Below are 27,360 nucleotides of genomic sequence, written 5' to 3' on the forward strand. Positions count from 1 at the left end.
TGCCCGCCATGATGTGGAGCTTTGCTCACAGTTCTTGTTTAGCCGTGCAGTAAACAACTTTATTACATCTTCTTAGCTGCATGCAACACATAGAGAGATGTTCACGTAAAACCATAGGTGGTTTGTGTTTCACAAAGCTGAGGCATTGCATTGTGCACCTTGTATCCCAAGAATTCAGTCCAATTTGAAATTTTCTTGTTGTTGTAACTTTACTTGGCTTGAAATTTCAGTTTAGTAATATTCTGCTGTTTCCCATACCTGAATCGTCAGCTTAAATTATTTTAACAGGTGTAATTTGTTGTCTGTTAAACACTATAGCTAGTAATATTTGAATCTTTCTTTGAAGATCAGCTCAACAATTCACTGCAAGTGGCTAGAGTTATTTTAGCATAATGATTATCAAACTGCTGCATAGCGACGTAGTCAATGTTATAGGAGTGCTTAGATCAGAGAAGCATTCAGGCCTTTTTTTTTTTTTTGTATTTTTCAGCTTGCTGGAAAACCGTTCCAGATGATCAGCTGGTTATCAGCACATATTATCAGCTATAGGATAACATTTGCCTTTTTTTTTTTTTTTTTTTTTCTTCTTTTCCCTTACAGGAACCATAATGATATTTCTCCAAGCAGCCAAAACTGTAGTTCCCGTGAGATGGTAAGCCAAACTAAGAACCTCCACCACTGAAAGGGGGAAATCCCTCAGGGCTCACCTCTTCTTCTGCCTTCCTTCTGATTTGTGGCGGTGCACTCCTGGTCCTTGCTTTGGTCTGGCCTCAGCACTTGCCAGACGTCTCCCTGAGCTTTAACTTGCTCAGACCACAAGTTGCTTGGCCAAAGAGTTGGTTTTCTACTACGTTAGTAAGGTAATGTGGCTGGGTGAAGGGTCTGGTGAGCAAGGAGGAGGAAGTATACGCCCCTGAGAGACAGGAGAGATGCAGCCCTTTCGACAGAGAAATGATGGACTCAGGTGCCTGTGAATCTGCAGCCCATGCACCAAAGAGCCCATCTCAGAATTCCCAAGTATGATCATTCTTTAGGACTGAGGTAATGGTGGCGTTGAAACGTCTCCCGCCGTGTGGCACTCATTTTAGGTGGTGTCTAGGCACGCATAATGGTTGATGGCCTTTTTATATCATTGAGCCAATGAAATTCAGGTTTTCTGCAAGTCAAATGCCACAGATGTCACAAATTACTTTCTTGTTTTAGACAATGCATTTTTAATACTGTTGCTTATTTTTCAACTTGCCTATCCAAATAAAAATAGATTTCTTGTTAAACTAACCTAACTACCTGGAGACTTTTAGTAAGAACAATTGTATCAATATAGCAAACAAATTTCCAATAATTTTCAAACTTTTGTATCTCATGTTAATGTCAGTAACACTTCTGCTCAGTCAGCCACAGCAAAATGACTCAATGAAGTTATAAAAAGCTGCCCTCTGCAGTCAGCGGTTATCTCCTTGGTAGATGAGATTTGAAGGCAATTAGAGGCTTTGGTGATACAAACGATCATTGTGATCCTGCTTAAGGATGTGGCTACAAAGCAATTGAGGTGGCCCAACACTGGCAGTGAAGAGGGACTGCGTTCCCAGGATTTGGAACCGCGATGGAATATTGACAGAGTACCTAGTGGCAAACAGGAAAGGACAAGAGTGTGTAAGAAAAAAAAAAACAAAACGTTTTATTTAGAACGAATAGTTATAGACTCAGTGGAGCATTAACTGACAGGAGCGAAGGGAAAAGACACCATTAGCCTAGCAAAGGTGTGTGAAAGCCGAAAGTCTTTAGAACTTTAAATCAGAAACAAGATTCTAAATGTAGGGACTGAACTGGCATGTTGCAGTTCAATGTAAGGACAGGTTACAGACCTTGACTTGGCTGTTAGAAAATGCCTAAGCTACCTTCTTCTGACATATTGGAATAATCTGCGGATGAGGTTGCTGTTTTCTGTTTATTGAACTGGTATAAATGTGCAGAAGTCTGACTAGGTACGAAGAAACAACTGTAGAGTTATACAAATCGGCAACCGAGAGCGTCGGCACGGTGGAGACCAGCAGGGCCAGGCAGGCAGGCGGCTGCAGGCCCAGGGTTCCTCCCCCGTCCCGGAGAAGAGCGTGCGCTGGGCGGGAGGACTTTACCGGTCACCACCAAACCAGCGGCCGAGGCTGCTGAGCCGGTATTTCCCCGCTGCCTCTCCCCAGCCGCTGCCCCAGCCCTCCCGCACCGGACCGCGGCGGACGCCGAGCCAGGCCGCGGGGGGGAGGCGGGCAGCGGCGTAGGGGGGGGAGGTGGGGCGCGTGCCGCGGGCGGACGAGGCCATTGGCGGCGCGGCGTCCCGGTTGCCATGGCGGCGGGGGGGCGGGGAGAAGGAAGGCGCGGGGGCCGCCGGGAGCGCGTGCGCCGGCCGTTAACCGCCGCGCAACGGTCGCTCTCTCCCTCCGGTGCCGGCATGAGCAGCGGCGCCCGGATCCGCGGCAGGAGGAGGAGGGCCCCCTGCCCCTGCCCGCCGTCCTCCGCCAGCTCCGAGGGCGAGGAGCCACTCACTCCCTCCAGCTGCTCCCCGCTCTCCCCCGCGTCCCGCCTCAGCTCCCCGAGCAGGGGGGAGGAGGAGGAGGAGGAGGAGGAGGAGGAGGAGGAGGAGGAGGAGGAGCGGGCGGCGGCCCGCCGGAGCCGGGGAGGCGATAGGTAACCCCTGCGTCTGCGCCCGGGTTCGGGGCTGCCCGGCCTTCCGCACTCACCGCCATCCGCTTCAGGCCTTTGCTGGGGATGGAAGAGTATTTCACATAAATATGGATTTGTTGCATAGAGAAGCGTTTTAGGCACCTCGTTCACTTTTTACGATATCTCGGGAAGTTACAGGTTATGGCAATCTTTCCTATATGCCCATAGTTGAGTATTTTCATGAGTTTATGAACTGTTGACCTGAGCCTCAGGGTCTTTGCGATTTAAAAAGGTACAGCCATACCTGTCGTCTTTTTAAACATTCTTAGAGGCTAGAATGGCTGTTCTGCCTAGCGTATATAGCTATATCCAGAGTCTGTTTCATGTGTATGCATTGCACAGTTGTTGTTTCTGTGGCTCAACTTCATTCCCTTTTAATTATATGCAAACTTAATATGTCTTCTTTCCCTCGGGATCTCTGCTTAACAGGAGAATAAATAATCTTTATTCCTCCCTTTTAAAATATAAGGGGAAAGAGCAGGGAGCGCCTGGAATGTTGCCTTTGCAATGGAAACTTCGGAGATCTGTGCCCTAACTGATGGTAGATGTAACTAGCAAGACTGAACTGAGCTAAAGGGCCAGCGGGGTAAGGGAAGGACAGCTGAGCTTTGTGGGAGTACAGAGTTCCAGTCTGGTTCTCAAACTCCAGTGGAGAGCAGTGCGCATTTCCCAGATGGACTGAAGGAACTTTTCTTACAAGCATTTGTTGAAAAAGGTGCTAAAAGACCAGGGAAAATGTTTAAATGGAGTCAAAGTGAAAAGGATATTAGCCTGTTTATAGGCTAAGGATATTAGCTCCTGTTTCAGGTCTTCTGTTACCTCTCTTTTTACTCCTTCCCAATAAGCCATTTTGTTCATGTACCTTGAAGTTCTGTAGCACTCGGTTCAAACAACTACATGTCTTTGCAGCTTGAGATGCTACTTGAAACAGCTCTCAATTTTTGGGCCTGCTGCTGCAGTATTCCCTGGCAGTGGTAAGATGCAACTGAAGGCGACCTCTGTTAGGGCCTGAGTTGGAACAACCTCATTAAACTCTGTGGGCACAATACATACTTCACTCATGCAGACACTGCATCTGAATAATACTGTGGCTGTGTTGTAATAAATGTCTCCCAAATGTTCATATAGCAGCTTCTGTATATAACTGCCAAGATCTCAAAGGTATAATAATAAAAAACACTTCTTACACAGCCACTACCCCCCCACCACGTAGGCACATGCTCTCTCAAAGAGTCTTTTTGTTGTTGTCCTCTTAAAGCTACACAAAAATTAGCCAGAGGCAGACATTTAATGTGGGAAATACAATACTTGCAAAAGAGAAGAGCTGAAAACAAGGCCCTGTGAAATGGTGTTAGACATTTTCATACTTTCATTTTGAATCAGTGTTATGTTTGATGATTTAAGTGGCATGAATATATGGTAACTTATAATCACAGTATTTTCTATTAATCAGACTTCAGCTCTGATGCCAAACGTATCTAATTTGATTTACAATACTTATTTATATACAAATTTGCACTTGAGAATATGGTACTTTGAGAAGTTTGTTATTTTCATTATTCTGAGGCAGGTCATAGCTGTGAACATGCTAGAATTTCAGAAAATGGTCCCATGAAATGCAAAGTCTATGTGGCTCAAAATACATAATCAGAGTGCCAGGCAGACTGTGACTGGTGTCTGGGGTGCACGCTGGGAAGGATTAGGTTCCAGTCCGTGCTCTGGTGTGATTTGAGAGCTTTAGATACAGCACTGCAGAAGAGAAGCGTTTCTCCCAACACGTTCTTTGTATTCAGCTTGTGTTTTCCTCTGTTTAAAATTCATTTTCTGTTATTTCTTATTTGTATACAGTAAGTTTTTAACTTATTACTGTGATTTATTTTTTGGTAAGTACAGCTTGGACTTTACCAATACAAAAAACCACGTAGTAAATATTATTTTTCTTAATTCATTCCTTCTACAGTACTTTTTCTCAGGTTGGTCTAATATGTCAGCATTATTGTAGTACAAAGTGCCATAATGCAAATCGTGCATAGCAAAAGAATGTATTGAGGAAGTATCCCTGCCCAAGATGTCAAGTCTGGGCAAAGTTGTGTTGGTTTCCTGAATTTGAATGCATAATACTTTTATCCTTATCTTTAATAAACTTTCTGAGAGTTATTTTGTAACAAAACATTTTATGCGTTCTTAAGTTGCATCCTTTATTACACGTACCTGTTTTAAAACTGTCTCTGTTAAATGTTTGGTCTGTGTAATGCTGTAGCATAAAAGCCCTAGGGTGCAGCAGAAGGCGTTGGACAGCACTGGGGTTGGGACTGCTTGGCCTGTGCTGCATTTGTCCATACGTTGTCTGTGTATCAGGGGGTTCTCTCAGTTCTGTTGTGCTGACAAAGTATTGTGTCAGGGAGTTGGAGACTGATGATGTGTGGGGAAAACAAGCCTTTTCCAGGTTAGTTTCAGCGTGAAGCAGTTCCCCTGGGCATGTCACGACTTGACCAGCGAACAGTCGTGTTAGGGCACACACATGTGGGTACGACATTGGAGAACACTAGGACAAAACTTCTTAGCGCTGATGTTGTCCTAAAATGCTTTGTATCACAGGGTATTGCTGTTCCCTGTGAACATGTAATGCTTTTATATTGATAAAAAAAAGATATCTCATGCTTAAAAGATTTATTTCAGGAGCATAATGTGCTTGCTTGGATTCCTCTTCTGTAGCTTGAATTCGACAAACAGAATTACTTATTGTAGTGAAGTATGTAGGTAGGTATTTTCAGAGCCTGTACATCCATATAAAATACTGAAGTGAAGTCTAGTTTCACTGTTTAGTTATTAAGAAAAATTCTGTATATGATAGAAGAAATCTTATAAAGAAATCTATTGGCATGTTTTCCATTTTCGTTGACATAGAGCCTAATATACTGTCTTACTTATGAGATAGTACATGTGTAGAATATTATAAAAGATATTTCTGACCTGGGGCTAGAATTGCTGCATTATTCATGAGCAAAGAAGTTATGAGTGATTATGCAAGGTATCCTATTAAGTCTAATAGAACATTGTGTAATAATATCATCAAGTATTGTATGCAAGCCATGTTTCTTCAGTATGTTTCCTGTGAAAGCTTTTTAGGGTGGAAAACTTCACCTATTAGAGTGAATAGATTCCTAATGCTGAGGTTGCTTCATGTCATGAATCCAATTCTATAGGACTTGAAAGGAGAAAAAATATTATTGATTATCCTTTTTTCATGCTAAAGGCCTCTTGATACATGGAACCTCTCTGTGACCAATGACAGGATGTTGGTGTTAAATCTCTCATTTCCTTTGGTTTCCGTGTGTGAGAAGGAAGGTGACGCTTCGATGTTTTTGGTGTTAGTTTTGGTTTAGTTCATAAAAGGTAATGCTTGAATCTGTTCCACAGTTTGGAACAGGGGGAAAAAAAAAAATCACTAACAAGCTAGAATTTCATAAGTAGAATGTAAGGGGGGTGGTCAGAGGTACACTATAAATGCCAGTTATCCATTCTGGAGGTTACTAAGCAAGTAGAAAAATAATGTCATTGTTGTCACAATATACCATAAAAGAAATACCATTTTTCAAGGCAGTAGCACTGCTTAACTTTTCAATCAAATATATTACAGATAATATTCTTTTACATTTCTCATTTTTAATTCAGGAAGGCTGAAGATTCTGAAGTAGCAGGGGGAAAAAAAGAGTCACCTTTGAAAGATAATCTTTCACCATGGGAAGAATGGTTCATAGGCAAAGAGAAGGAACTACGTGCCCGTTTACGAGCTCGAGCTGCAGAGGTGAATACAACCAATTAGCTTGATGTTAAGTCTAACAGAAGATAGCAAGTACCAAAATACAAGATTTTTTTTCTTCTTTTTGTTGCGGAAACACAAGTAGTTTTGTCCATTATTTTTTAGTGTCTTGGCCCTCCGTAGTGTTTGTATTTGACAGTGCTGATGTGATTCATGCTATGTGCATTCTCATATCTAAATGTTGTACTTCATTGAAGTGGTGCTCTATACTACTTTACTTATCCAACTGTCAGGTAATGGTTCGAGTTTAAAGGATTAAAACTTATTTATATAATTGGTACCTTGATTTTCATTATGGGTACGTATGCCTGCACGTAGGTAGTAAAACACGACAGGGCGTGTGCTGGGTGTAAGTATGCCAAGCTACTTGGTTAGATATGAGGCACAGTGTTGTTACTCAAATAGTGTGTAATTATACAACTGTTTGGTGTTTCTCCCAGGATAGGTTTCCCTGTCCCAGCATTTCTTTCCCTCCTTCCATCTTTTGCCCCCTTGCAAATGAGCAGTTTTTGAATACTGGGGCTAGGGCAGAATTAAGTGAGAGCGCTGTATCTTTTCTTGATTAATATGTTTGTAGTTGCAGTTGATTCAGTGATACTGTTGTTTAAAATCAAATTGGAAGTATTGGATAGTGGTTAGAACAATCACATCAGAGTTAGATCATTTCTCACTTTAGTTACTGATTTACTATTTGACCTTGAGCAGTGTCCTAACCTTTCTCTGATTCACTTTATCTGTAAAGTGAATATAACATACAGCTGTTTTATGTGGGCTACCTCATGGTGTTTGTAAAACACCCACTGCTGGAAGGTTCTGGAACAGTCTTTTAGAGGTCAGCATAACACCAAAATATTTGTTAAATTTGAGGAATGTGTTCTGATCCAATATTCACCACACATTTCATGACTTTCCCTTCAGATTCCAGTTTGGCAAATGTCTCCCTGTTTTGAATGTCAAGTACAAAAAATGAACCAAAGTGATTTCTGTTGTCATGTAGAAAATGTGATTTGTGTATGGACTTCTCACGTGGTCTTGATGAGGAACTAAGGGAATCTATGCTTGTGTGTCACACAATAGCATTTACACAATACTAAATAGAATCCAGAAGGTGTCTCCCTTAAAGATGTATTAAGAGCAGCCATAGGACAAGCATTACTTAAAGCTGTGTAGAAATTGGTGGAACAGGTAAATGTTTATTTTTAATTTGTAAGATTTTGAAAACGTTAGATGTTAAACTGCATCTAAACAGCTTACATTAAGGGAAAAAATACAATCAACCTTTTTGTAATATGCCAGAAGAGAACAAAGTATGTGATTGTGATTAAAAAAAAATAAATTATTACTACATTTACATATAAAAAGTATTCTAAACTGATATCCTAAGAAACAACTGTGAAGTTCCAGATCTTTTGCTGACAGCAGCACTGAGTCTGCCCTGAATGTCGGAAATGTGGGTGAATGTTTGGAATGGATAGTAGGTGTAGGTAGGATCTTCTAAGGTGCTTACAGTGCCATCACCTTTTACAGAAGCCAGGATCGCTGCAATACAAGTGTCTCAGAGCTCAAAGGAGGCGTTAGTTGCTGTGCCTTTGCCTCAGTACAACAACAACAACTGTATTTTCAAACTATATCTGTATTGTGAGGGTTTTCGTTGAGCTCTCTGTAAGGCTCCTATTTTTTCTTGATGTCTTACTAAATTCAAACTCAGTGTCAGAAGAGGGGGTTCTCTGAAACTGACTGCAGCATAGGGACCATAAAATCAGTTTCATGGGAATAATTCCATCTGCCTATATTTGAAGGTACGACTTTTAACTGAAAAATAGCACTTGGTGCTAAAGCTACTGTAAGAGAAGCTAGACATCTCAAATTGTCATCTTAGTAATGTTTTTTCTTTATCAATTAATTTCCTTGGAGAGATGTGATTGCATGTATACTGCATGTCCTATAAAGACACTTTGGAATTTCTTCTGTCATCTTCAAAATAAAGCTCCTGTTTCTAAGTTTGCTAAAATGTGCAATAAATTTTTCTTTAATAAGCTTTGGGTTAAGCCCTAAAGTTCCTGTAGTTCTGATACTAAAAATCACAAGTGAGTAATACTTCACTTAGCTTTTGATGCCTTCCTGAATGCAGAGCAGTATATAGCGTAAGTTTTAAGTATTGTAGAAAAGTACTGCTGCAAATTAAGATTCCACTGACTGAAAGGACATTTAAATAAGCTGAGGAGTGATTTATTATGTTGAATTGTTTCTAAAGCATAATTAAAATAAGTATTTCCGGTTCATATTCTAAAAATTACAGATTTCTGTTGATTGTATTTCATAATATTTCTGTGTTGACTGTCATCCATCTTTTCCAAAAGCTTAATGAAGGAAGAATTTCAAAATCTAATGCGTACATTGTTTCAACTGCAGCACCATTTCCAGTACTGAGTGTATTGGTGTAGATGGTCACCACAGATTTAAGATGTATACTTTGTCTTTAATTAGGAAATGAATATACGGCTTGAGAAGATGAAACAAATGCAAGAGTGTGAAAGGAGGAAAAGGATAGCCGAAGAAAAGCACAAGGAATGGGTACAAAAAAAAAGAGAAGAGGTAAATATTGCTTTGGCTGCAAATATTCTAGCGCATACCATGCTTAAGTAAACCTATGTAAAATTTACTTAGACTGTTTGGACAACCATGTTTTTAGTTTGCTGAATGAATGGCTATTTTAATTGAAAATTATAAAACCACACCAACACAGTTAAACATTTTTCCAAGACTAATTTTTTTTTTTTCCAAGACTAATTTTTTTTTCTTCCATAACATATAAAGAGGTTCATTTTCTGAGTAGTCAGGTCACTGACAATTGGTCTACATCTGGTGTGGTAGCCTTCTGCTAGTTATAGCTGGGGTTCTGATCTTCACTATACTCTACTCTTTCAGACTTCCTAGTTCAACGCCCAAGTATTTTGGTTAAAGTGTAAAACTGTCTACGACGTCTTGCACACCAAGTAGCTGGATTTAGTTAAGTACCATTGTGGACAGGCAAATGGTATGGTAGATTTTAGAGGGATAGTTGAGGTGTGAGGCCAGATTCAGGAAATTCTCAGTAGACCACAGTTAGCAACTGGGAATTCTTTCATCCAAAAATTTATTTCTGAGTGGGATCAAAAATTTTTTTTAAGCTCTTTTGAGAGGGATGCCTAAGTCCAGGGTCAGAAGTAGACAGAATCCTGTCCTCAATGGGGCATTGTGCAGCTCTGTGTCACACAAAGCAAGTACGTGTACTGGGTGGCAACAATGGGAGTGTTTGGGAGGCTTGAGCTTGTTCAGCCCCTGGTACTTTGTGGGTATATGTATTCATTGTCTTACGATCTGTAGCAATACCAGTTGCTTACCATTCTGTACTTCTTGTTCTGAGTAAAATCTGATTGAAATTGATTAAAAATATCACAGTGACACTAGCTGGGCTAGATATCCAGACCTCATACATTTGTCTTCACCATTTCAGAACTCCTCCTTCAGATTCAGTCTAGAACCATGAGAACAACCTGTGTTTGGATTTAACCTAATTACTCTTAGTCTCAATGCTGACTGGATGACTGGCGTAAACCTGCCTCAAAACCAATCCTGCTCTAAGCATCTATTATGATGTAGAGATGGTCCTCCCTATTAAAGTACACAGCAAAAAGTGGAATATTTATTATTCAGGACAAACAAGGCCATTTTCCTCTTCTAAAATGCAAATTAAATTATAGGTGTCTGTAACTATTAATTGGGTTGAAAGAGTTTGGGCTGCCTGTTAAAATTGTTCACAGCTCAAAACAGGGACAGTTCTCATTTTCCCTTCTCCTCCCTCCCCACCTCCCCCGCCCCCTTTAACTTCTGTAAACTTCTACCTGTTTGGGTCCTCCAAAGACTTTTGTCTTTGTAGATTTACTGATTAACTTCATCTTTTCTATTGTCAGTGAGAATAAGAGGTCTTTTTTTTAATGGTAATCACATCAGCTCAGAGGACAGGGGAAAAAACATATTTGTGTCTGGACTTTACCCTATTATATTTTGGAAGGATAAGGTCATCTTTAGGCCATGTCCCAAACTTTTACCAAAAGTAATCTGATTTTCATTTAAATGAGATGATTCATTGGCTAGTCTTTTCTGTAAACCACACTCAAATCAAGAACAAGCTGAACTTAAAAGCTTAGCTGTCTTTAGGATATTAACATTTGTGCTGCATGGACTTTACCACTTCAAGTTCCCACAAGATTATCTGTGGATCTGTACACAGACTGAAGGATAAATATGTCAATTCAGTGACTAAGAAAGTATTTTAAATTGTGTGAAGATTTCACATGAAGTTTAAGGTTAGATTCACAAGCACTGACAGTTGCTATTTTCTTGGGGAGCGTGTATACATCTCATATTTGGGAAAGCTCACTTCATTTCCTCCTAGAAGCATCAAAAGGTGCTCCTTGAGGCAAAACTTGCAGTTTTCTTCACTGAAATATGCATTAAGCACTCCCCTTTTTCATATCCAGTTACTGATTCTGAGCTCCTGTGTGTAGACTGCAGAAAATGCTTTACTTGACAGGAGGCAGTACTTTCCGGGGTGTTACCTCTATGGTCTGCATGTCTCTATCCTTTCCCGTTGCTGAATACTGTGCTGACGAAGAAAGTAAGGCATGGTTGAGCATACATGAAACTTTGCTTCATCTTGAGCATCCAGTATCAGGAGACACTGCTGGAAGAATCTTCATGCCATGAATGTGAGACATTTATATCAGGAGTGGAGTGTTTGTATGTGCATGAAATAATTTTGCTGTTTTTCTGTATGCCAGGCCAGTTTTCTTGCATTTTGTTGCATGGCAATGTCAGTTCTGATGCTCTTACTGTTAAATATAGTCCTTTAGGGTCAGGTTAGGAAGCAAAGCTTGAGTACTGTTTTTGTTCACTGGCAGTTTTGGTTTTTATTATTTAATATGTATTTAAAACTATATACTGTGAAGTTTTTTTATGCTTCCAATCATTTTACATAAACTGTTTTTGAAAATAACCATTTAATATTCTTCTACATAAGTAGCTTTTGTGATTTTAAAAGTCGTAAATGAACTAGAAGTAATATTTTGAAATATGAGGTATCAAAGAACATTCTAAGCTGTGAAATATATTTACGCAAATATGGCAAAATTTTGCAGCTCACTAGGAATTAAAAGCGTAATAAAATCAACTGTCAGGCGCTGTCGTGGTTCTACTAATGCCATTACAATTTTCAGTAAGATACCAGCTCTCTGCTGGACAAAAATAGTCTTACTTTCTCCCTCTCCTAAGGTTGAGTCATTTGTGGGCAAGCAGTAAATTGTCTCTTTAACTTGCTTTTGTTTTAGATGTAATAGAGCTCTATTTTTTTAACAAGTCACGGGAATATCAATCAAAATATTTTCACTTTAAAATATTTCCAAATATACTTTTGATTCCAGAAGAGCATTTGCTTGAACCCAACATGATTTTTAGGATCTGCCTTAATCTTTCTGGAATATTCAAATATTTTCTTGATTGCTAATTGCTCTATTTAGACTCCAGTTTGGTAAGGAGCTCTGTGTAGGCAACTCAGAGCTGAACTGTGAAGTTTAAAAAGAAGGGAACTGACATCCCCAGTCCCCATCTCGTCATAGAACTAAATCTTCAATAGATATTGAAAACTAACTGCTGTCTTGGGTCTTCAGGTTAGAATTAATACTTGTAAAAGCTTATTTTCTCCATATCTATTCATTCTGGCACTTTGTGGTTTTATCTTTTTCTGAGGGGAGGAGGGCAAGAAACGAGCCATTCTTAGTGGAATGAATTTTTTTTATTGAAAATAAAACCAAGAGGTAAAGAATCAATTTATGATTTTTTTTTTTTTTTTAAAAAAGAGACCCCTTCGGAGTCTGTCATTTCATGTTTATATGCTGACTCCCTGTAGGTACTGAACAGATGAGTTAACGTCAGTCATTGTTCTCTAGTACTGAGTAAGTTTAAAAAAACCAAACAACCACCACCAACACCCTCACCTCACCCCTTCAAACTGTATCCTGTAATTATTTGGATTAGGGGACCTATACATGTGATACATTTTGAAAATCTCCTCTCCATAGTGGCATCTTTGTGACTTGTGTTTCGTCAAATATGTTCTTGCTTAACAAGTACAAGGTTTGTGACTGTTTGGCTTAGTAGACTGTAGGTGATAGTAGACTGTTTACAGACTTTGGTAAATTACAGTTTAAAGAGGAAGATAAGAAGTATTGCTTAACCGCTTCAAAATAGTTGGGAATCACATTTCTAGTTCCTTCCAAGGATTTTTCTTATCTAAATTCTGTTGGATTAATATGTCGTGGCAAAACTCTGGCTGAGTATAAAATATGCCAAAAAAAAAGTGATAGATGAGGTCATAGATATTCAGAGTTGATCACTTGTTCGTACTTTCTTTTGTAGTGTTTCCTTTGAAGACCATCAATATTGCGAATGTGTCCAATATGAGTCAATTCCAAATTCCTTCACACTGTGACCAGGCACTGGTTCTACTGCCAGATAGCTTACTGTGTTCTACTCATTGGAAGTTTCTAGAGATGCTAGTGAAAAGCTTCTCTTCTCTTTAGGAAAATATGTAAGCTGCTGTCTGAAGCCAGTTTTTTTTTTTTTTTTCTCCTTTGCCCTTGAGTTAATTCAAGACATATGTAGACTTCTTCCAGGAAGAAAACTTTACCCTTACAACCTCATCTCCCAGGAATGAGGTGCAGCATGAAGAACTCCTTGCTAGAGTTTGGTTTATAAAACCTTTGTCTTTCCCGACTCCCGTTCTTCCTTTATTCAGTGTCCTCTTAGTGCTATTTCTCTAAAGAACCGAGTATGGTTTTGACTATGGACCTTTATGTAGTCTCATGTGAAATATGGTCTTCATGTAAACTGCGACCCAGCCCCTGCCTTTATAGTTTATAAGCATAATTTGGGTTTAAGACTTGTCCACCTGTCAAGAATGCTGTGTTTACAAGACTGTATCTAAACAACCCCAGGTATATATGACTGACTTCCTAATGTTTTGCCGTAGATCGGAAAGCTTGTTGTTGACAGTAGCAGGTTTTTTTTTCATTTTCTATTTTATGTGAACTTTTGATCCTGAGATGTGGAGTGTCTTTCATTCCTATCAGCAACTGTGGGATTGAATACTTAAGTAAGGTACATGTAATTGCTGAATTACTGATAAATTGCCTTCAAATCAAAGTACCAAAGGCTTTGAGAAATACATTGTGGATGTATAAACTATGAAGTGTCTGTAAGCTGCTGTGACCGTTTACTTCTTTAGAACGTTTTTGTCATAGTCAGAACCTCTTATGAAAAAATACTAGGTTTAAAGGTCAGGTGTGATGACAACAGCTTTTTAATTATATATTTAAAAATTGATGAGTGCACTCAACCCTCTATGCTTGATTTAATACTGTATCTTCCAATCATATTTCATCCACCTTTACTGAGTCTGCAAAGCTACTTCATTCTTCAAATGCCAATAGAATATGAAGTTAGAAATATCTAGAGTATTCATTCCACGTATGTGCATATGTGTACATGTAAATATTTATGTTATATATTGTGGGTTAGCCCTGGTATGCAGCTAAGCCCCACACAGCTGCTCACTCACTCCCTCATAGTGAGAGGAGGGAGAGAATGGGAAGGGTGAAAGTCAGAAAACTTGTGAGCTGAGATAAAGACAGTTTAATAGGTAAAGCAAGAGCTGTGCACACAAGTAAAGCAAAACAAGGAATTCATTCACTGCTTCCCATCATCAGGCAGGCCATCTCTAGGAAAGCAGGCCTTAATCTCCCAGAACAGTTCCTTGGAAAGACAAATGCCCTAACTCCTAACATCCCTCCCCATCCTTCTTTCACCCAACTTTTATTGCTGAGTGTGATGTCACGTGATGTGGAATATCCCTTTGGTCAGTTGGGGTCAACTGTCCCAGCTGTGTCCCCTCCTAACTTCTTGAGCATCCCTGACCTGCTCACTGATGAGGCAGTGTGAGAAACGGAAAAGGCCTTGAAGTTGTGTAAGCGTCGCTCAGCAATAGCGAAAACACTGTTGTGTTATCAACACTGTTTTGTTCATGGATCCAGAACATAGCACCACAGGAGCTGCTATGAAGAAAATTATCTCCATCTCAGCCAAGACACAGTACACATGTAACATGTACCTGGAACAATAACTAAAATCTCGAAACTGTAATGCTTGCATCCCAAAATAACTGTAATTCTGGAACTTTTGTTGTTAACATCCTTATCTTTAGTCTTTAACTTGCATATAATACTTCATGCTATATTAATGTGATATCTGGCAAGTTGTAAGAGCACAAATAGTGAAGTTACACATTTTACATTAGAAAAACAAATTATTCTAATACCAATCTTAATTTGACTGTAGCATTTCCAATACTTTCTGCATTCTTGAATAAAGATTAAGATATTATTTTTTATTCTTAGAAGTAAATATCAGCAAAGCAGGTGCTAATCATATGACTTCGATGTTCAGCTTTTTTTTGTTCATTTTTTCGTTCAGTAAGTCCCCATTACTTACTGAAAAATAGAATTTTAATGGAAAACAGGTACAAGATGGGAAAATTCTGCTTTGGTGCTTTTTCATTGAATATTTTGTTCTTACAATTTACTTTGCTATTGGCTGATAGTCTTTATAAGAAGGAAAAAAGCAGTAAGAAATATGAAAGCCTAGAACCAACACATTATAAAATCATGAATGACAATGTTCTTGGAGCAGACTTCCCTGTCTTGATCTGCTGCGTGATTCCTCCCAGAAGAGAGACTTAGATTTCAACTCTTACTCCAAAGACTTTTTGTTTAGTGCATACTTTATCTCACCATTGTTAATATAGAACACAGATTGTTCAGCAGCTCTGAGTTTAAAAGTCATGCTCATTCATGCTGTCTTTCTTTCATCCAATGAATTGTTAATTATTTTGTTGAGGAGTGGTACTGCTTCAACAGAAGGGGTGGAGAATCCTGTCGTCCCAGCTTGCAGCCTGGTAGATGGAGTCTTCTCTTCACAGTGGGACATGTTAGTTTGAATCCCCTCCGGCAGAGAGGTAATGAAATCTGGATCTTCCCTCGCCTAGGTTAATGTTCTAACAGCTGAGCTATTGTTCTGAGTCAAAGCAGTGGTTGCTGCTAAATTTTATGTAGAGCCTGATGTGCTATGGTTTTTGCTGACAATTTAGACTTGAAAGAGATGCTGAGATGTTCACCTTTTTCAAGACTGAACCCTTTCAAGAAATGTATTTGTGAGGGAAGCTTAAATATCTAGCATAAATACTTGCCAGTCTTGAGAACCAACTGAATTTAAGAATTTAAATTTTCTGTTTCCATGCCTAAGTCTGTCTTTGCATATTTAAACTTTTTTTGCAACTCTGAACTTAACTTCTTAAGGGTTTTTTTCTCTGCTTTTTGTGGGTTTTTCAGCATCTAGACCAGAAGTACTTTACAAAATAAGCTTTTTTTTTTTTATACAATGTTGATATGTCTTTACACAAAACTTTTTTTTTTATGTGAGGTTGTGGATTCCAATGCCATGGTTATAATTTTAGGCTGTACCTGAATCTTAATTTTATCCAGGCTTACCTTTAGATTTCTGTAAGTAGAATGAAGTCATTTTTTGTGGTTAGTGTTAGAATGAGTTTTAGATAGACTTGTGGAGGAGGAATTCAGGGTGACAGATGATTAAAATACAAGTGCTTGTGTATTTCATCAGCATTTGTGGAGTCTGCTTTCTTCTGAAGACCTTGGGAGTGTTCAGGGACCAAGTACTCTAAGACTTCCTGCTTGTCACATGTATTGAGCACCCACGTGAAAGGAACGTGGTTTGGTAGAAAGTTCCATGTACGTAACCATCTTGCAATTCTCCAGTTACTAGACTGTGGTGGCATCTGCATTGACTCTGAGTGAACTTGAGCAGTAAATAATTGTAAACCTGCCTGTCAATAGACAACTGCAGCTCAGTGTTGTTTCACTGACTTCCTTTCTAGCCTCTTGTTCTGTTCGCATATGAGTTCTGAAGAGATTAAAGAAGTTTTTCTGTGGGCTAGGCTTGGTGACTGACCTATGTAATAGGGCTAAATTGAAAAGATAATAACAATTGGCAGAACAACCCAGATTTCTGAGGCTACTAAATGTGATTGATGTTCAGGATTATTATGAGGTTAAATGAGGAGATTTGGATGTATGTTCTGATATTGGCAGTGTGGACTTTTCCTATATTTTGCCGTCAGTTAGCTTAAAATGATGCTAGAATATAATAGCCAAGATGACAGCAAACAACTGTGAAATAGAACCATCAGTTATCTATCTATAAAAAGAAAAATGTTGTCACATTCTGCAAACCAGAAGATGAGAGAGAATTTCTGTGAGAAGTATCTTAAAAATATAACCCACAACATTAATTTCTGGAAATATTTCTATTCAGTGACACTCTGCATAGAAAATGCAGAACGGAAAGCAGCTCTACAATTTACCCTTTCCAGCTTCTCATTTAATTGTTGACATGATAACAAAAATATATGTTTTATTAATTTTCTTCCAGTTGGATACAGTGTCCCTGTTTCAATGGCAACTGGGCTTTTTTCTGCTTGGAATGTTGTTTAGTATTTCCACCTTCTGTCAGGAAGAAAGTGCGATGCTTCTCCAAATTTTAAATTGCTTTGACAATTCTCCACATATACATAGGTCAAGATTAATCTTGAAAAGTTATTAGTTCTGCTGATAAGACATTGGTTTGGTACTGACATGTGAGACACATGCTGTCTACTGAGTCACCATCACAGCTTTGTGGGATGGCTGGATTTGTTTTGGGTGGGGGATTTCCAAATACTGACTTAGACCAGGCTTCGTTAGGTTTGGAGGCTTGATAGGATCACAGCCCAGAGCAGTGACCCCGCAGGGCAGATTTGTATCCTTTCTCCTTAATAATGTGCTTGGGTGGGGTGACGGGAGAACAAGCCTTTCTTGCAATGAGTAATTGGATGTTTTACAATCAATACTTTAATTTATGTAATACCTGTAATCATATTTTAAAGTGTATGTTAATTTACTAGTGGTTTAGTGAATAGATCATGTCTGTTTTGAACACAAGATCAAAGAGAATTTTTAAAACACATTCTGACAACACCAAGCATAAACAAATTATGTAATTTCCCTCCCCCCATTTATACGTGGAAGGAAGAGTTAAAGGAGAGTTGAAGAACATGTACATTAATATGCACATTCCTAGCATTTTTGATAGACTTGTATAAGGGAAAGTAATGAGGAGGGGGGAAGCTGGGAAAGTCAGGGTGACAGGAGCGTGACATGAAGCAGGTTATTAAAGCAGCTGGGAATGTGGTGTACACTAACTTTATGAACAAAAAGCTGTTCTTTGTGTGAGAGAAAGAGGAAGCATTTCTGATTTGTCTGCAGAATAATTTCTAGGCAGCTGCAGAGTCTGCAGTTCTGCAGGGAGTCTCCCCATCTTAAGGATATCTTGCTGGAAGTAAAACTTAGCAGTAGTTGTGGCTTTCATGATAGTGTGCCTGGCATCTCATTGTTTACATAGGCCCTAATTTAACTTTGGGTCAGCCTAGATAGTAGCTAAACTCATCTGAAGTATTGTGATTAAAGATACATGGTTTAAGATGCTTCCCTGCCTTTTAATTACAGTCTTTAGAAATGTTTTTAGTCTACTCTCTGCTTGTGATTGTTGTCCATTATTGAACAATTGTCCTAGTATGGAAGGGGCCCATTTTTTTTCAGTTTTCTCCTATATTTATTTTCGTGCTTTTTATATGATAAGAACCTTAGCTAAAGACTGTAGCTTTGAAAGATCCTTAGTTTTGTAACTTACTTTCATGTACAATAGAGATAAGCCAGCAAACAGCAAAAGATTTGAAATCTTTGTAAGCCTTCTTCAGTGGTGGTTTTAGCTCACTGTTTTAGCGTATATCTCTCGTGTATAGTAATGCTCTTTATGTGTTCCACGCTACCATTGTCTCAAAACAGGAGTTGCTGAGAGATGCATGTGGGGAATATTTGGTAATGAAGGGGCAGAGGAACAGCTCTGAATAAAAGATACTAAGATTAATTTTAGACAAAGAAGGAGGAAAAGCTTAGACAATTGGTTATTTGTTTTTCAGGCAGGTGATACTTAGGATCTGCATAATTTGCCAACAATAAATTATTTTTCCTTTTTAACATACTTAAGCATGGAAGGGTTTATTTTGTCTTAAGAAAGATCTTGTTTCCATTCTTAAGTAGTACACAAACATTTCAGAATCTCAACTTTTTTTTTTTTCAGAACAAAATTCTTTTCTTCATTGGTCTTAGTTGCAAATAATAATTTTACCACATGTACAGGCCTTCCAAACAATGTTGTCAAATCATATTAATAAGATTTGCATTATTTTGTGGTTCTGTGGAATTTAACATTCCAGAATATGCATTGAAATTGGAGTGTATTCATATCTGACCATTTTCCCTACACTGCAGAACAGATTCAGCTGATGTTCACTAGAATGTATTACAAGTGGAAAAAAAAGCCCAAAAAGATAAAATATAATTAGTAATTTGTGAAATTGTGTGCAGTGTGTACACAAATAACTCTTTGTTGTCAGATAAGAATATTTGACAAGAGTATATGAAAACAGTGGTACTGAAAGTATCATCATGGTTTAGGTGAAGAACCATTCACCTCAGAGATTTTGGTAAATACAGTTAATAAGGCATAGCTTGTAAAAGGGGGGAAAAACCCCACAGTAAATGCATAATTTATCTGCCGATGTTAAAATCGTAGTAATTCTAAGTGTTGGCAAACACAAAAAGGGATGCTAACTCAAGCAGTTCTGTAAACTGGTTTATTCTGATAAGAAGTCTGCAGTTTATCATTATGCCATGCTCAGAAAAAAATTGAATGCCAAGAGTAAACTGAGGTGATAATTAGAATGATTTCTTTATTGAGACAATTTCAAGTAGTGCGGATAAGGTTTCAAACATGAAAGCATTTATTATTCAGTACTATGTTGTACAAAAAAAAAAAGGCAAATGTTTTAACGTGAAAGCAAGGAATGCATTTTCTCTTTTGTCGTGGTTTTGTTTAGTGAGGGGGGGCCTAAGGTGGTAGCTTCTGCAGGAAACTGCTAGAAGTCGCTCCCCTTTGTTCAGTGGACTCGGCCGGGCCTAGGGCGGACCTGCTGCTGGCCAAGGCCGAGCCGATTGGTAGCAGAATGTTCCGTGATAACGCCTCTGCGATAATGTATTTAAGAAGGGGAAAATAGAAAAAAAGGAGAGGAGAGAAGATGTGAAGAAGCTGAGCGGGGGCAGAGGCGCAGAGGGGGAGGCGCAGGCCTCATGGGCCTTGCAGGCCTCACCCTCTGACCTCTCGCCAGGCGGCCGACTGGGCCCGACTCGGTCTGGCCCGGCTGCAAGAAGTGGAGAGGAGATGAGAAGTGAATAAGATGTAAAAAAAGATCCTGAGAGACATCTGTCAGCCTGTTGTGAGGAACGGCTGCAGACGCCAAGGTCAGTGAAGAAGGAGGGGGAGGAGTAATGCGGCTCCTGGCCAAGATTCCCCTGCAGCCTGTGGTGCAGCCCATGGTGGAGCAGGTTGTCCGCCTGCAGCCCATGGAGGTCCACGGAGGAGCAGAGATCCACTTGGAGCCGGTGAAGGACCCCGTACCAGGGGAGGTGGATGCCTGAAGGTGGCTGTGGCCTGTGGAGGGCCCGCTGGAAGAGATGACCCACACCAGAGCAGTTTCAGGAAGGACCTTGTTTTGTACCTTATCATCTCATCCAATAAACAGCGGAAATGAGTTAGTGTTTTGCAGGGCAACACAAGCCAAAGTTTTTATTCTGTATGGTGCTACTTTGTTGGATTACTGGTAACTTTTGGTATGGAGGGCAAGGACTGAACCAGCAGATACCCTGTTGAGACCAGACTGAGAGAATTGTGCTTGTCCCCAGCTCCAGTATTGTGATTTCTGCTTCATTATGCATAACTGGATTTTGTAGAAGTGCAATATATCTGTTAAAAAGGCAGGAGAGGGGTCCATGGGGGAGCAGGGCAGAGCTATAGTTTTCTGCTTTTTTGTGCTTCTAAGAGATGAAATGGGAGGTATATTTCTGCTCTTCTTGTAAATCTATTTTTCCTCTTTTCCATTTGTTTATTATGCTTTGCAGTTGTAGTTCTAGGCATTTGACAACCATTCTGCCAACTGTAGAAATTCTGAGTCAGCATAAGTTCCTGCTAAACTACACATCTCCTTTGTTCAAGAGGAGCATGCAGGGAGCATACAAGAAAAAAAATTCTTAAAAGGAAACATTTTTATTCAACAGTTCTTTTCTATAAAGTGGAAACTGTTTGATCTCATTATTCTATTATTTTGCCTCTCCTCCAAGTCATGTGCGCAGCTTGTCTGGTAAAGAATTTTGACTATGTGTGTACGCACGTTCTTCAGAGCTAAGCAAGCTGAGCAGAGTGATACTGAATCAGTAGAATCCAGATGTTTCATAAAGGTTTCAAGGTAAAGAAGTGAGAGCTATTGTTAGTCTTCAAATGAAAATAGATCCCTCTCTAGATCAAGAAAAGGCCATCCATATGTGCTTGTTCTCTTGTAGAATGATCCCCAAAATGTTGTGTGCTGCTAGATACACACATGCTGAAAAGACATAGAAATGAATGACACCTCTGTGTGTTGTATATTCCAAATTATAAAGGTAGCAGTTTCACTTCACATTCAGTTACTACTTTTTGCCTACCCTAGAACATGTTTTCTCCTTTTCCCTTTCATCTTTTGAAGAGGAGAAATGTGTAAATTGGTTCACAAGAAGTCTGTATGTGAATGAACTAAAGAATGTAAAAAATGTAGAGAATACCACAGAATATGAACTGGTTTATCATATGAACTTCTTATTTTCACATCAACTTATGCTTAAGTGTGCTGAACTATCTGCGTATCTCAATGACTCTTAGAAGGGGGCCGTTTACCTGACTTTTTGTTGGAAATGTAGTTTGCTCTGGATTCACTCAAAAGTAAAACTAACACACCATTGCCAAGAATTGCAACATGTAGTTATTTCTCAAAAATATGGAGGAGTGTCTGAAGGTTTTTAAAAATCTTGGAAGAAATAAAACAGAGTGGTAAGCATAATAGCATAGGGAGTCCTGAAAGTAAATTTTTAATTATGTTGTGACAAGTTTATACGTTTAAAACTATTTTATCTGGAACCTAATGATGAATAGGTTCTGTCTTCCGAGAGCTTACAATATGATTTCTTTTTCAGGCTTATGATATTTTTTTTTGTAATTATGTAATAAAATTAACTGTATTCCTCAAAAGAATTGCCCATTGAAATATACAGAAAAGTTTCTATTCTGTTTCTTTGATCTGTTTCATGTAGGAAAGAAGGGAAAGAGAACAAAAGCTGAGCAAAGAAATGGCAGAAAAAGCCACAAGGGAACTAGAAAAAATGCAGTTACAAGAAAAGGCCGAAGTAAAGTATAAAGAATGGTTAAAGAAGAAGAGAGCTGAAGAGGCAGAAAAGAAGAAGAAAGAGAAGGTATTGATGAACTAATGATTTATTTGGATGAGGTTACCTAATCTGTAACTTACATTAAATATATTGGTTGATTAAAGTGATTAGAGTTTGTCAAATGGGAATGTTGTACATGAAAAAAAACTTTTAAAAGTTGTCATGTTAGTGCACTGAAGACACTGAGGTATGGTCAGCAAAGCAAGATGCGTATTAATGCATTTTTCTTAATAGTCTTTGCAAGCGCACTCCAGTTGTAATACGATAAGGGAAAGAGAAACACAAACCACACAGTGTACCTTTATTAGTCAGTCAGTTGCAGTGACCCAGACAGAAATTAGGTGGCATTATGTGCATTTTTCTCCTAGCACCACTCTTATATTGTTATTATACTTGCACATATCTCTAATTAAAAGCATTTTTCTTCTTATCTGTCTGTACCAATCTGATGCTAGAGTTCTAATTTTAATAGTATTTCATATTACTTAATCACCTATGTATTTTTTATAGTGAGCTTCAGAAAACCTCTTAATTATTGTTAGCTTCCTAAAGTACGGACTTCGAGGTCCTGTAGTTCACTAGAACAAATGCTCTAACAAAGCTACACTTGCAGGAATCATCTAGAATTCCTCAGAAATATCAGATATTGGGAATAATTATGCTTGAAAACTAGGAAATGTGTGACCAGATGACTTATCTGTGAAGTTAAGTGGTTACATTTTAATTTAATTAACGTTACAGTATAATTTTTCAGTAGAATGTGCAGTATAAGAATACTACGCTACTGTTGTAGCTAAGTGTAGGGGAAGATTCTAGTGAGAAGAATTTATCTATATTCCTTCTGTAATTACACCAGTTGTTCTTAAAGTGCAGAACACATTTGTAAGTATTTCACAAGATATATAATAATTTATTTGGATTAACTTTAGAATACAGTAAGTTGTATCAGTTCAATTTTCAGGCCTTAATGACCTTAATTTTGCAGTCTTTCAAAATTTCCCATATAATTAAATCATACTTAAATAGTCTGTATTGGTGGTGTTTATTAAGGACTTAAACTGATTCTGTGTCTCTGCTCAGCTGCTAAAATGCACAGAACAAGAACTTTGAAACCCAAGGAAATAAAAGTCATCAGATGTATTTAAACCACATGTATTCTTTCAGTCATGTCTTCATTACATAGGTTCTTATTAGTTAAACTCAGTTTAAATCCAAATGCCGTACTTATACATAGTGTTTTCACTCTTACTTCTGATTAATGGTTCCCCAAGCCTGCTCCAGGCTTGCAGGCAACGCAGGCATGGCTGATACAGGGCTGTATGAGTGTGGGAAATGAGAAGAGTGGATGACTGTCCCACATCCGATGGCCTCTTTAGACTGTCTGCAGCACAGTAGGCCCTGGTCATCTGCCTATTATGTTCAGAATGTCTTCTATATATAGTCTTCCAAAAGGTTTCTGAGAGCTTTTTCTCAGAGAAATACTGGATTAATTCAGAGCTTGCCTTTTTTTTTTTTCCCCCAGATTTAAAGGAAATAATTTGACTTTTCCATTGTTGCAAAAATGTACTTGTATTTAAAAACGTATTTGAAATATATTAAACAGTCTGTGAATCTGTCAAATTTATTTGCCATTTTGTATATATTGTACAGGGCTTTGTCTATAAGATTTTTTTATTTTTAGGAAAAAGAAAAAGAACGGGAAGCTGAGCTACAGAAGAAGAAAGAGAGATCAGAGAAGATCTTTAAGGAATGGCTATATAATGCTAGAAGTAAACCACGCCCTGTTTTAAACGGTTATGGCTTCCCCCACAGAACATCGACAGGTTTGTACTCCTACTATACACTACACTACTATATGTACACTACTAGTTTTGTGGTTCCTTCCCTCTAATCTTTTAATGTAAAATGAAGCCTGTTTAAGATTTTCATCCAGTATGTAATTTTGGCACATGGGAATTAATATCTCATACAGTTTAAGTTAGAGAAGCTTTTACTCTGAGACCCTTTGTGCATTTTTCATAGTCCTTCATGTTATTTGGAAGGAAAATTATATTATTTGAGAGAATAATGTGGCATACCAAATTATAACTGATTTTGATCTCATTTTTCTTATCAGGCATAGGAATCACTAGAGCCAGTTACTGGTTCCTGTGAAGCAAATCAGTTATGTTAGCATGCATGTAAAGTTTAGTGTTTTTGTTACAGAAGGTATGTGCCACCTTATCGCACCTGAATCCTTCTTAGAAAAGAGGTGTTTTTTTGAGTTGCAAAGACCAATTAATAAGATGCTGACAGAAGTCCTATCTGAAAAAGGAGACATGGGAATCAGCCTGTGTTCTGAGCTAAGGTTTCATTTCCATTTAGCTTTGCACCTGCATCGCATGTTCATGGCTTCTGTAATCCTATTCCTTTTTCGCTTTAAAGAGGAGTATTAGAGAGAACACTGTTGATAGTGTCATGCTTTGTGAGTCTCACTTTATTTTTGTATTTTTTTTGTCATCCCACATGGTACAAAAACAGAAGAGCAGTAAGAAATAGTATTGCATTTTACATTTGAGTGCTTAATTAAATTTTCTTCATATATATTTTTATATATATACACAGACACTCTTGTCTTTATTTGTTCATTTAAATAAAATAATTGTTATTATTTGAATTTGCAACAGAAAGTATTTTAAGACCTAAATTTCAGGCTCTGAATGTTTAAGAAAATGTATAAATGTATAAAACAGGCTCTTTTGCTTACATCCGCTGATAGATGGTGACACACTTTGCCTTCATGTTTTGTTTTGGACCTTCATTACTTCCCAACAACTGCCATAATTTAAGTGATTTTTGAAAAATATTTTATGCTCGGTTGTGTTAATGCGATAGGATATATTACAGACCTTGTTTTACCCAACCACATGGTGTATGCACTGAAATTTCACTACAGACAAGTGACTGATAGGGCAGCATGTTCCTTCTGTTGCATTTGAGGTTTTCTGATATTGCTTTACAGGCCCTAGGTTATTAATTGCAGATTATTAATGTATATGTGGATGATTAGTGTATTTTTCTCCTCCATAAAATGAAGAATAACAGTTAGGCAAAGACAGAAAAATACATGAGCTTTGCGTATGTGGTGACAGGAAATTATATTTATAAATGCTTTGAAATAATACTAAGTAGCCAATTCATAGTCATTTACAGCTTTTAAGTATACAAAGGACTGAGCATTCTGAATGTTACACAGCATTTGACCTGCTTCTTTTGTTAAATAGAGATGACAAATATGCCAGTTATTGGTAAAAAAAAAAAAAGGTGGAAGATTTATTATTTTGAATAATTTATGTGATATGTCTGTGCTGTCTTCCTCTGAAGATGCTGTTGTGTCTTTGTTAGTCCAGATGATTATTGTAACTACTTGCATTGTAAAGCTGGTACTTCAAATACTCCTTTTCAGTTATGTGTGTTTTCTAAACGTTTTAGGGTGTGCTGATGGAAATTCCTATCCAGTTCCAGCATATTGTAACCCCATTCCTTGGAAATCTGTACATGTGCCTCCTCCCAAGGAAGACAATGTTCTTACCATGAAGAAGAGTAAGAGACATGTGTCTTGTCAGTCACATGCATCTTTGCCTCTGGTAATTTATAAGCCCAAGAACAACTCTTGTATTGGATCCAGAAAGCAGTTATAGTACAGAAAACAAAACTATTCTTATGAGCTTGGGTGAACTGGGCCATAAATATGAAGTTATATGTAGTTATATGTCCAAAACAGGCTGCTTTTTTTTTTTTTTTGTGAACTGGTTTTGTATTTACAGCTAACTGACCAATCAACTTTTTAATATGTTTTTATATGTTATATTTCAGTTAAAAAAAAATTAAAAATTTAAAAGTCATATTTATCCAATTGTAATGGAGCTGTACATCAATACCAATAAAATGCACAGGATTGTTTCTTCCTTTCCTCCTATTTTGTTGTTGAAAGAGTTTTTGTGTATGTTGTTATTCTTTGGGGAGCAGTTTTACTGGGTTATTTTAAAGACACTTATTATAACAGACTTTAAAACAATTCTTTGCTTAATGCGGAAGGAATTCAAGGCCTGTGTGCAGTTTCAGGACTATGATGTAATTGGGATTGCAGAGAAGTGGTGGGATAGCTTACATCGCTGGTGTGCTGCAATGCATGGATGCAGGCTCTTTAGGAAGCACTGACTGGGACAGCGAGGAGAGGTGAGAGCAGGAGGAACGTGTGAAGGTTTGCCTGAGGACAGATGATTAGCCAGCTGAGACCTAATGAGTTAAGATTAAAGGGAGACCAAGGTGGGCAATGTTGTGGTGAGCATCTGCTACAGACCACCTCATCAGGAAGAAGTGTATGACATCCTCAGGCAGTTGGAAGAAGCCTTATGCTTGCAGACCTTGGTCTCATAGGGAGTCCTGAACCATTCTGAAGGTCCTGAACCATTCTGGAAGGGCAACACAGCGGGGCGTAAGCAGTTAAGCGAGTTTCTGGAAGACATTGATAACTTCCTGACAGAGCTGGTAGAGGAGCTGAGAAGTAGAAGCTCTTTACTGGACCTGATATATACAAACAATGGAGAATTAGTTGGGGATGTGAAGGTTGAGGACAGCTTTGCCTGCAATGACCATGGGATGCTGGAATTCAGGGTCCTGAGAGGAGGAAACAAATAGCAGGATCACAGCCCTGAACTTCAGGAGAGCAGATTTTGTCCTGTTCAGGAACTTGCTTGGCAAAATCCCATGGAATATGGTCCTGGAGAGAAGAGGGGTCCAGGAGAGCTGGTGATTTTCAAGGATTGCTTCCTCCAAGCTCAAGGATGGTCCATCCCAAAGAGCAAAAAGTCAACCAGGAGTGGCAGAAAGCCTGCATAGATCAACAAGGAGCACTGACTAAAATTTGATGTAAAAAGGGAGCATACAGGAGGGGGAAGCAGGAACAGGTGACCGTGCTGGAATATAGAAACGCTGTCCAAGTGTGCAGGGGTGGGATTAGGAAAGCCAAAGCCTCTCTGGAATTGAAACTAGCAAGGGATGTGAAGTGCAGCAAGAAGCCCTTCTGTAGGTGTATCATCAGCAAAAGGGAAATTAGGATAAATGTGGGTCACTGTCACATGGAGCAGGGGCTTGGTGACACTGGACACAGAAAAGGCCAAGGTACTCGATACCTTCTTCACTGCGTTTGTTTTTTGGGTTGTTGGTTTTTTTTTGTTTGTTTTTTTTTTTGTTTTGTTTTGT

The 27,360-nt window shown here is 38.6% G+C and overlaps 1 protein-coding gene across 3 annotated transcripts; it reads left to right on the plus strand.

The window, feature by feature from the left end:
* The first annotated feature begins 2,395 nt into the window (after positions 1-2,395).
* On the plus strand, positions 2,396-26,074 carry CCDC34 (coiled-coil domain containing 34). Of its 3 annotated transcripts, none has more exons than XM_086749180.1 (7): positions 2,396-2,595; positions 2,629-2,682; positions 6,394-6,526; positions 9,029-9,136; positions 21,985-22,143; positions 23,798-23,939; positions 25,588-26,074. In XM_086749180.1, the coding sequence occupies exons 1-7, from the start codon at positions 2,447-2,449 to the stop codon at positions 25,794-25,796; spliced, it is 954 nt and encodes a 317-aa protein (XP_086605306.1). In that variant the 5' UTR covers positions 2,396-2,446; the 3' UTR covers positions 25,797-26,074. The 3 variants fall into 3 exon arrangements, with proteins under 3 accessions (XP_086605306.1, XP_086605307.1, XP_086605305.1); XM_086749181.1 differs by having other exon boundaries at positions 2,635-2,682; XM_086749179.1 differs by having other exon boundaries at positions 2,396-2,682.
* The last annotated feature ends 1,286 nt before the right edge of the window (positions 26,075-27,360 follow it).

Source organism: Chlamydotis macqueenii, chromosome 5 (assembly GCF_036417535.1).
Source record: "Chlamydotis macqueenii isolate bChlMac1 chromosome 5, bChlMac1.mat, whole genome shotgun sequence".
NCBI lineage: Eukaryota > Metazoa > Chordata > Aves > Otidiformes > Otididae > Chlamydotis > Chlamydotis macqueenii.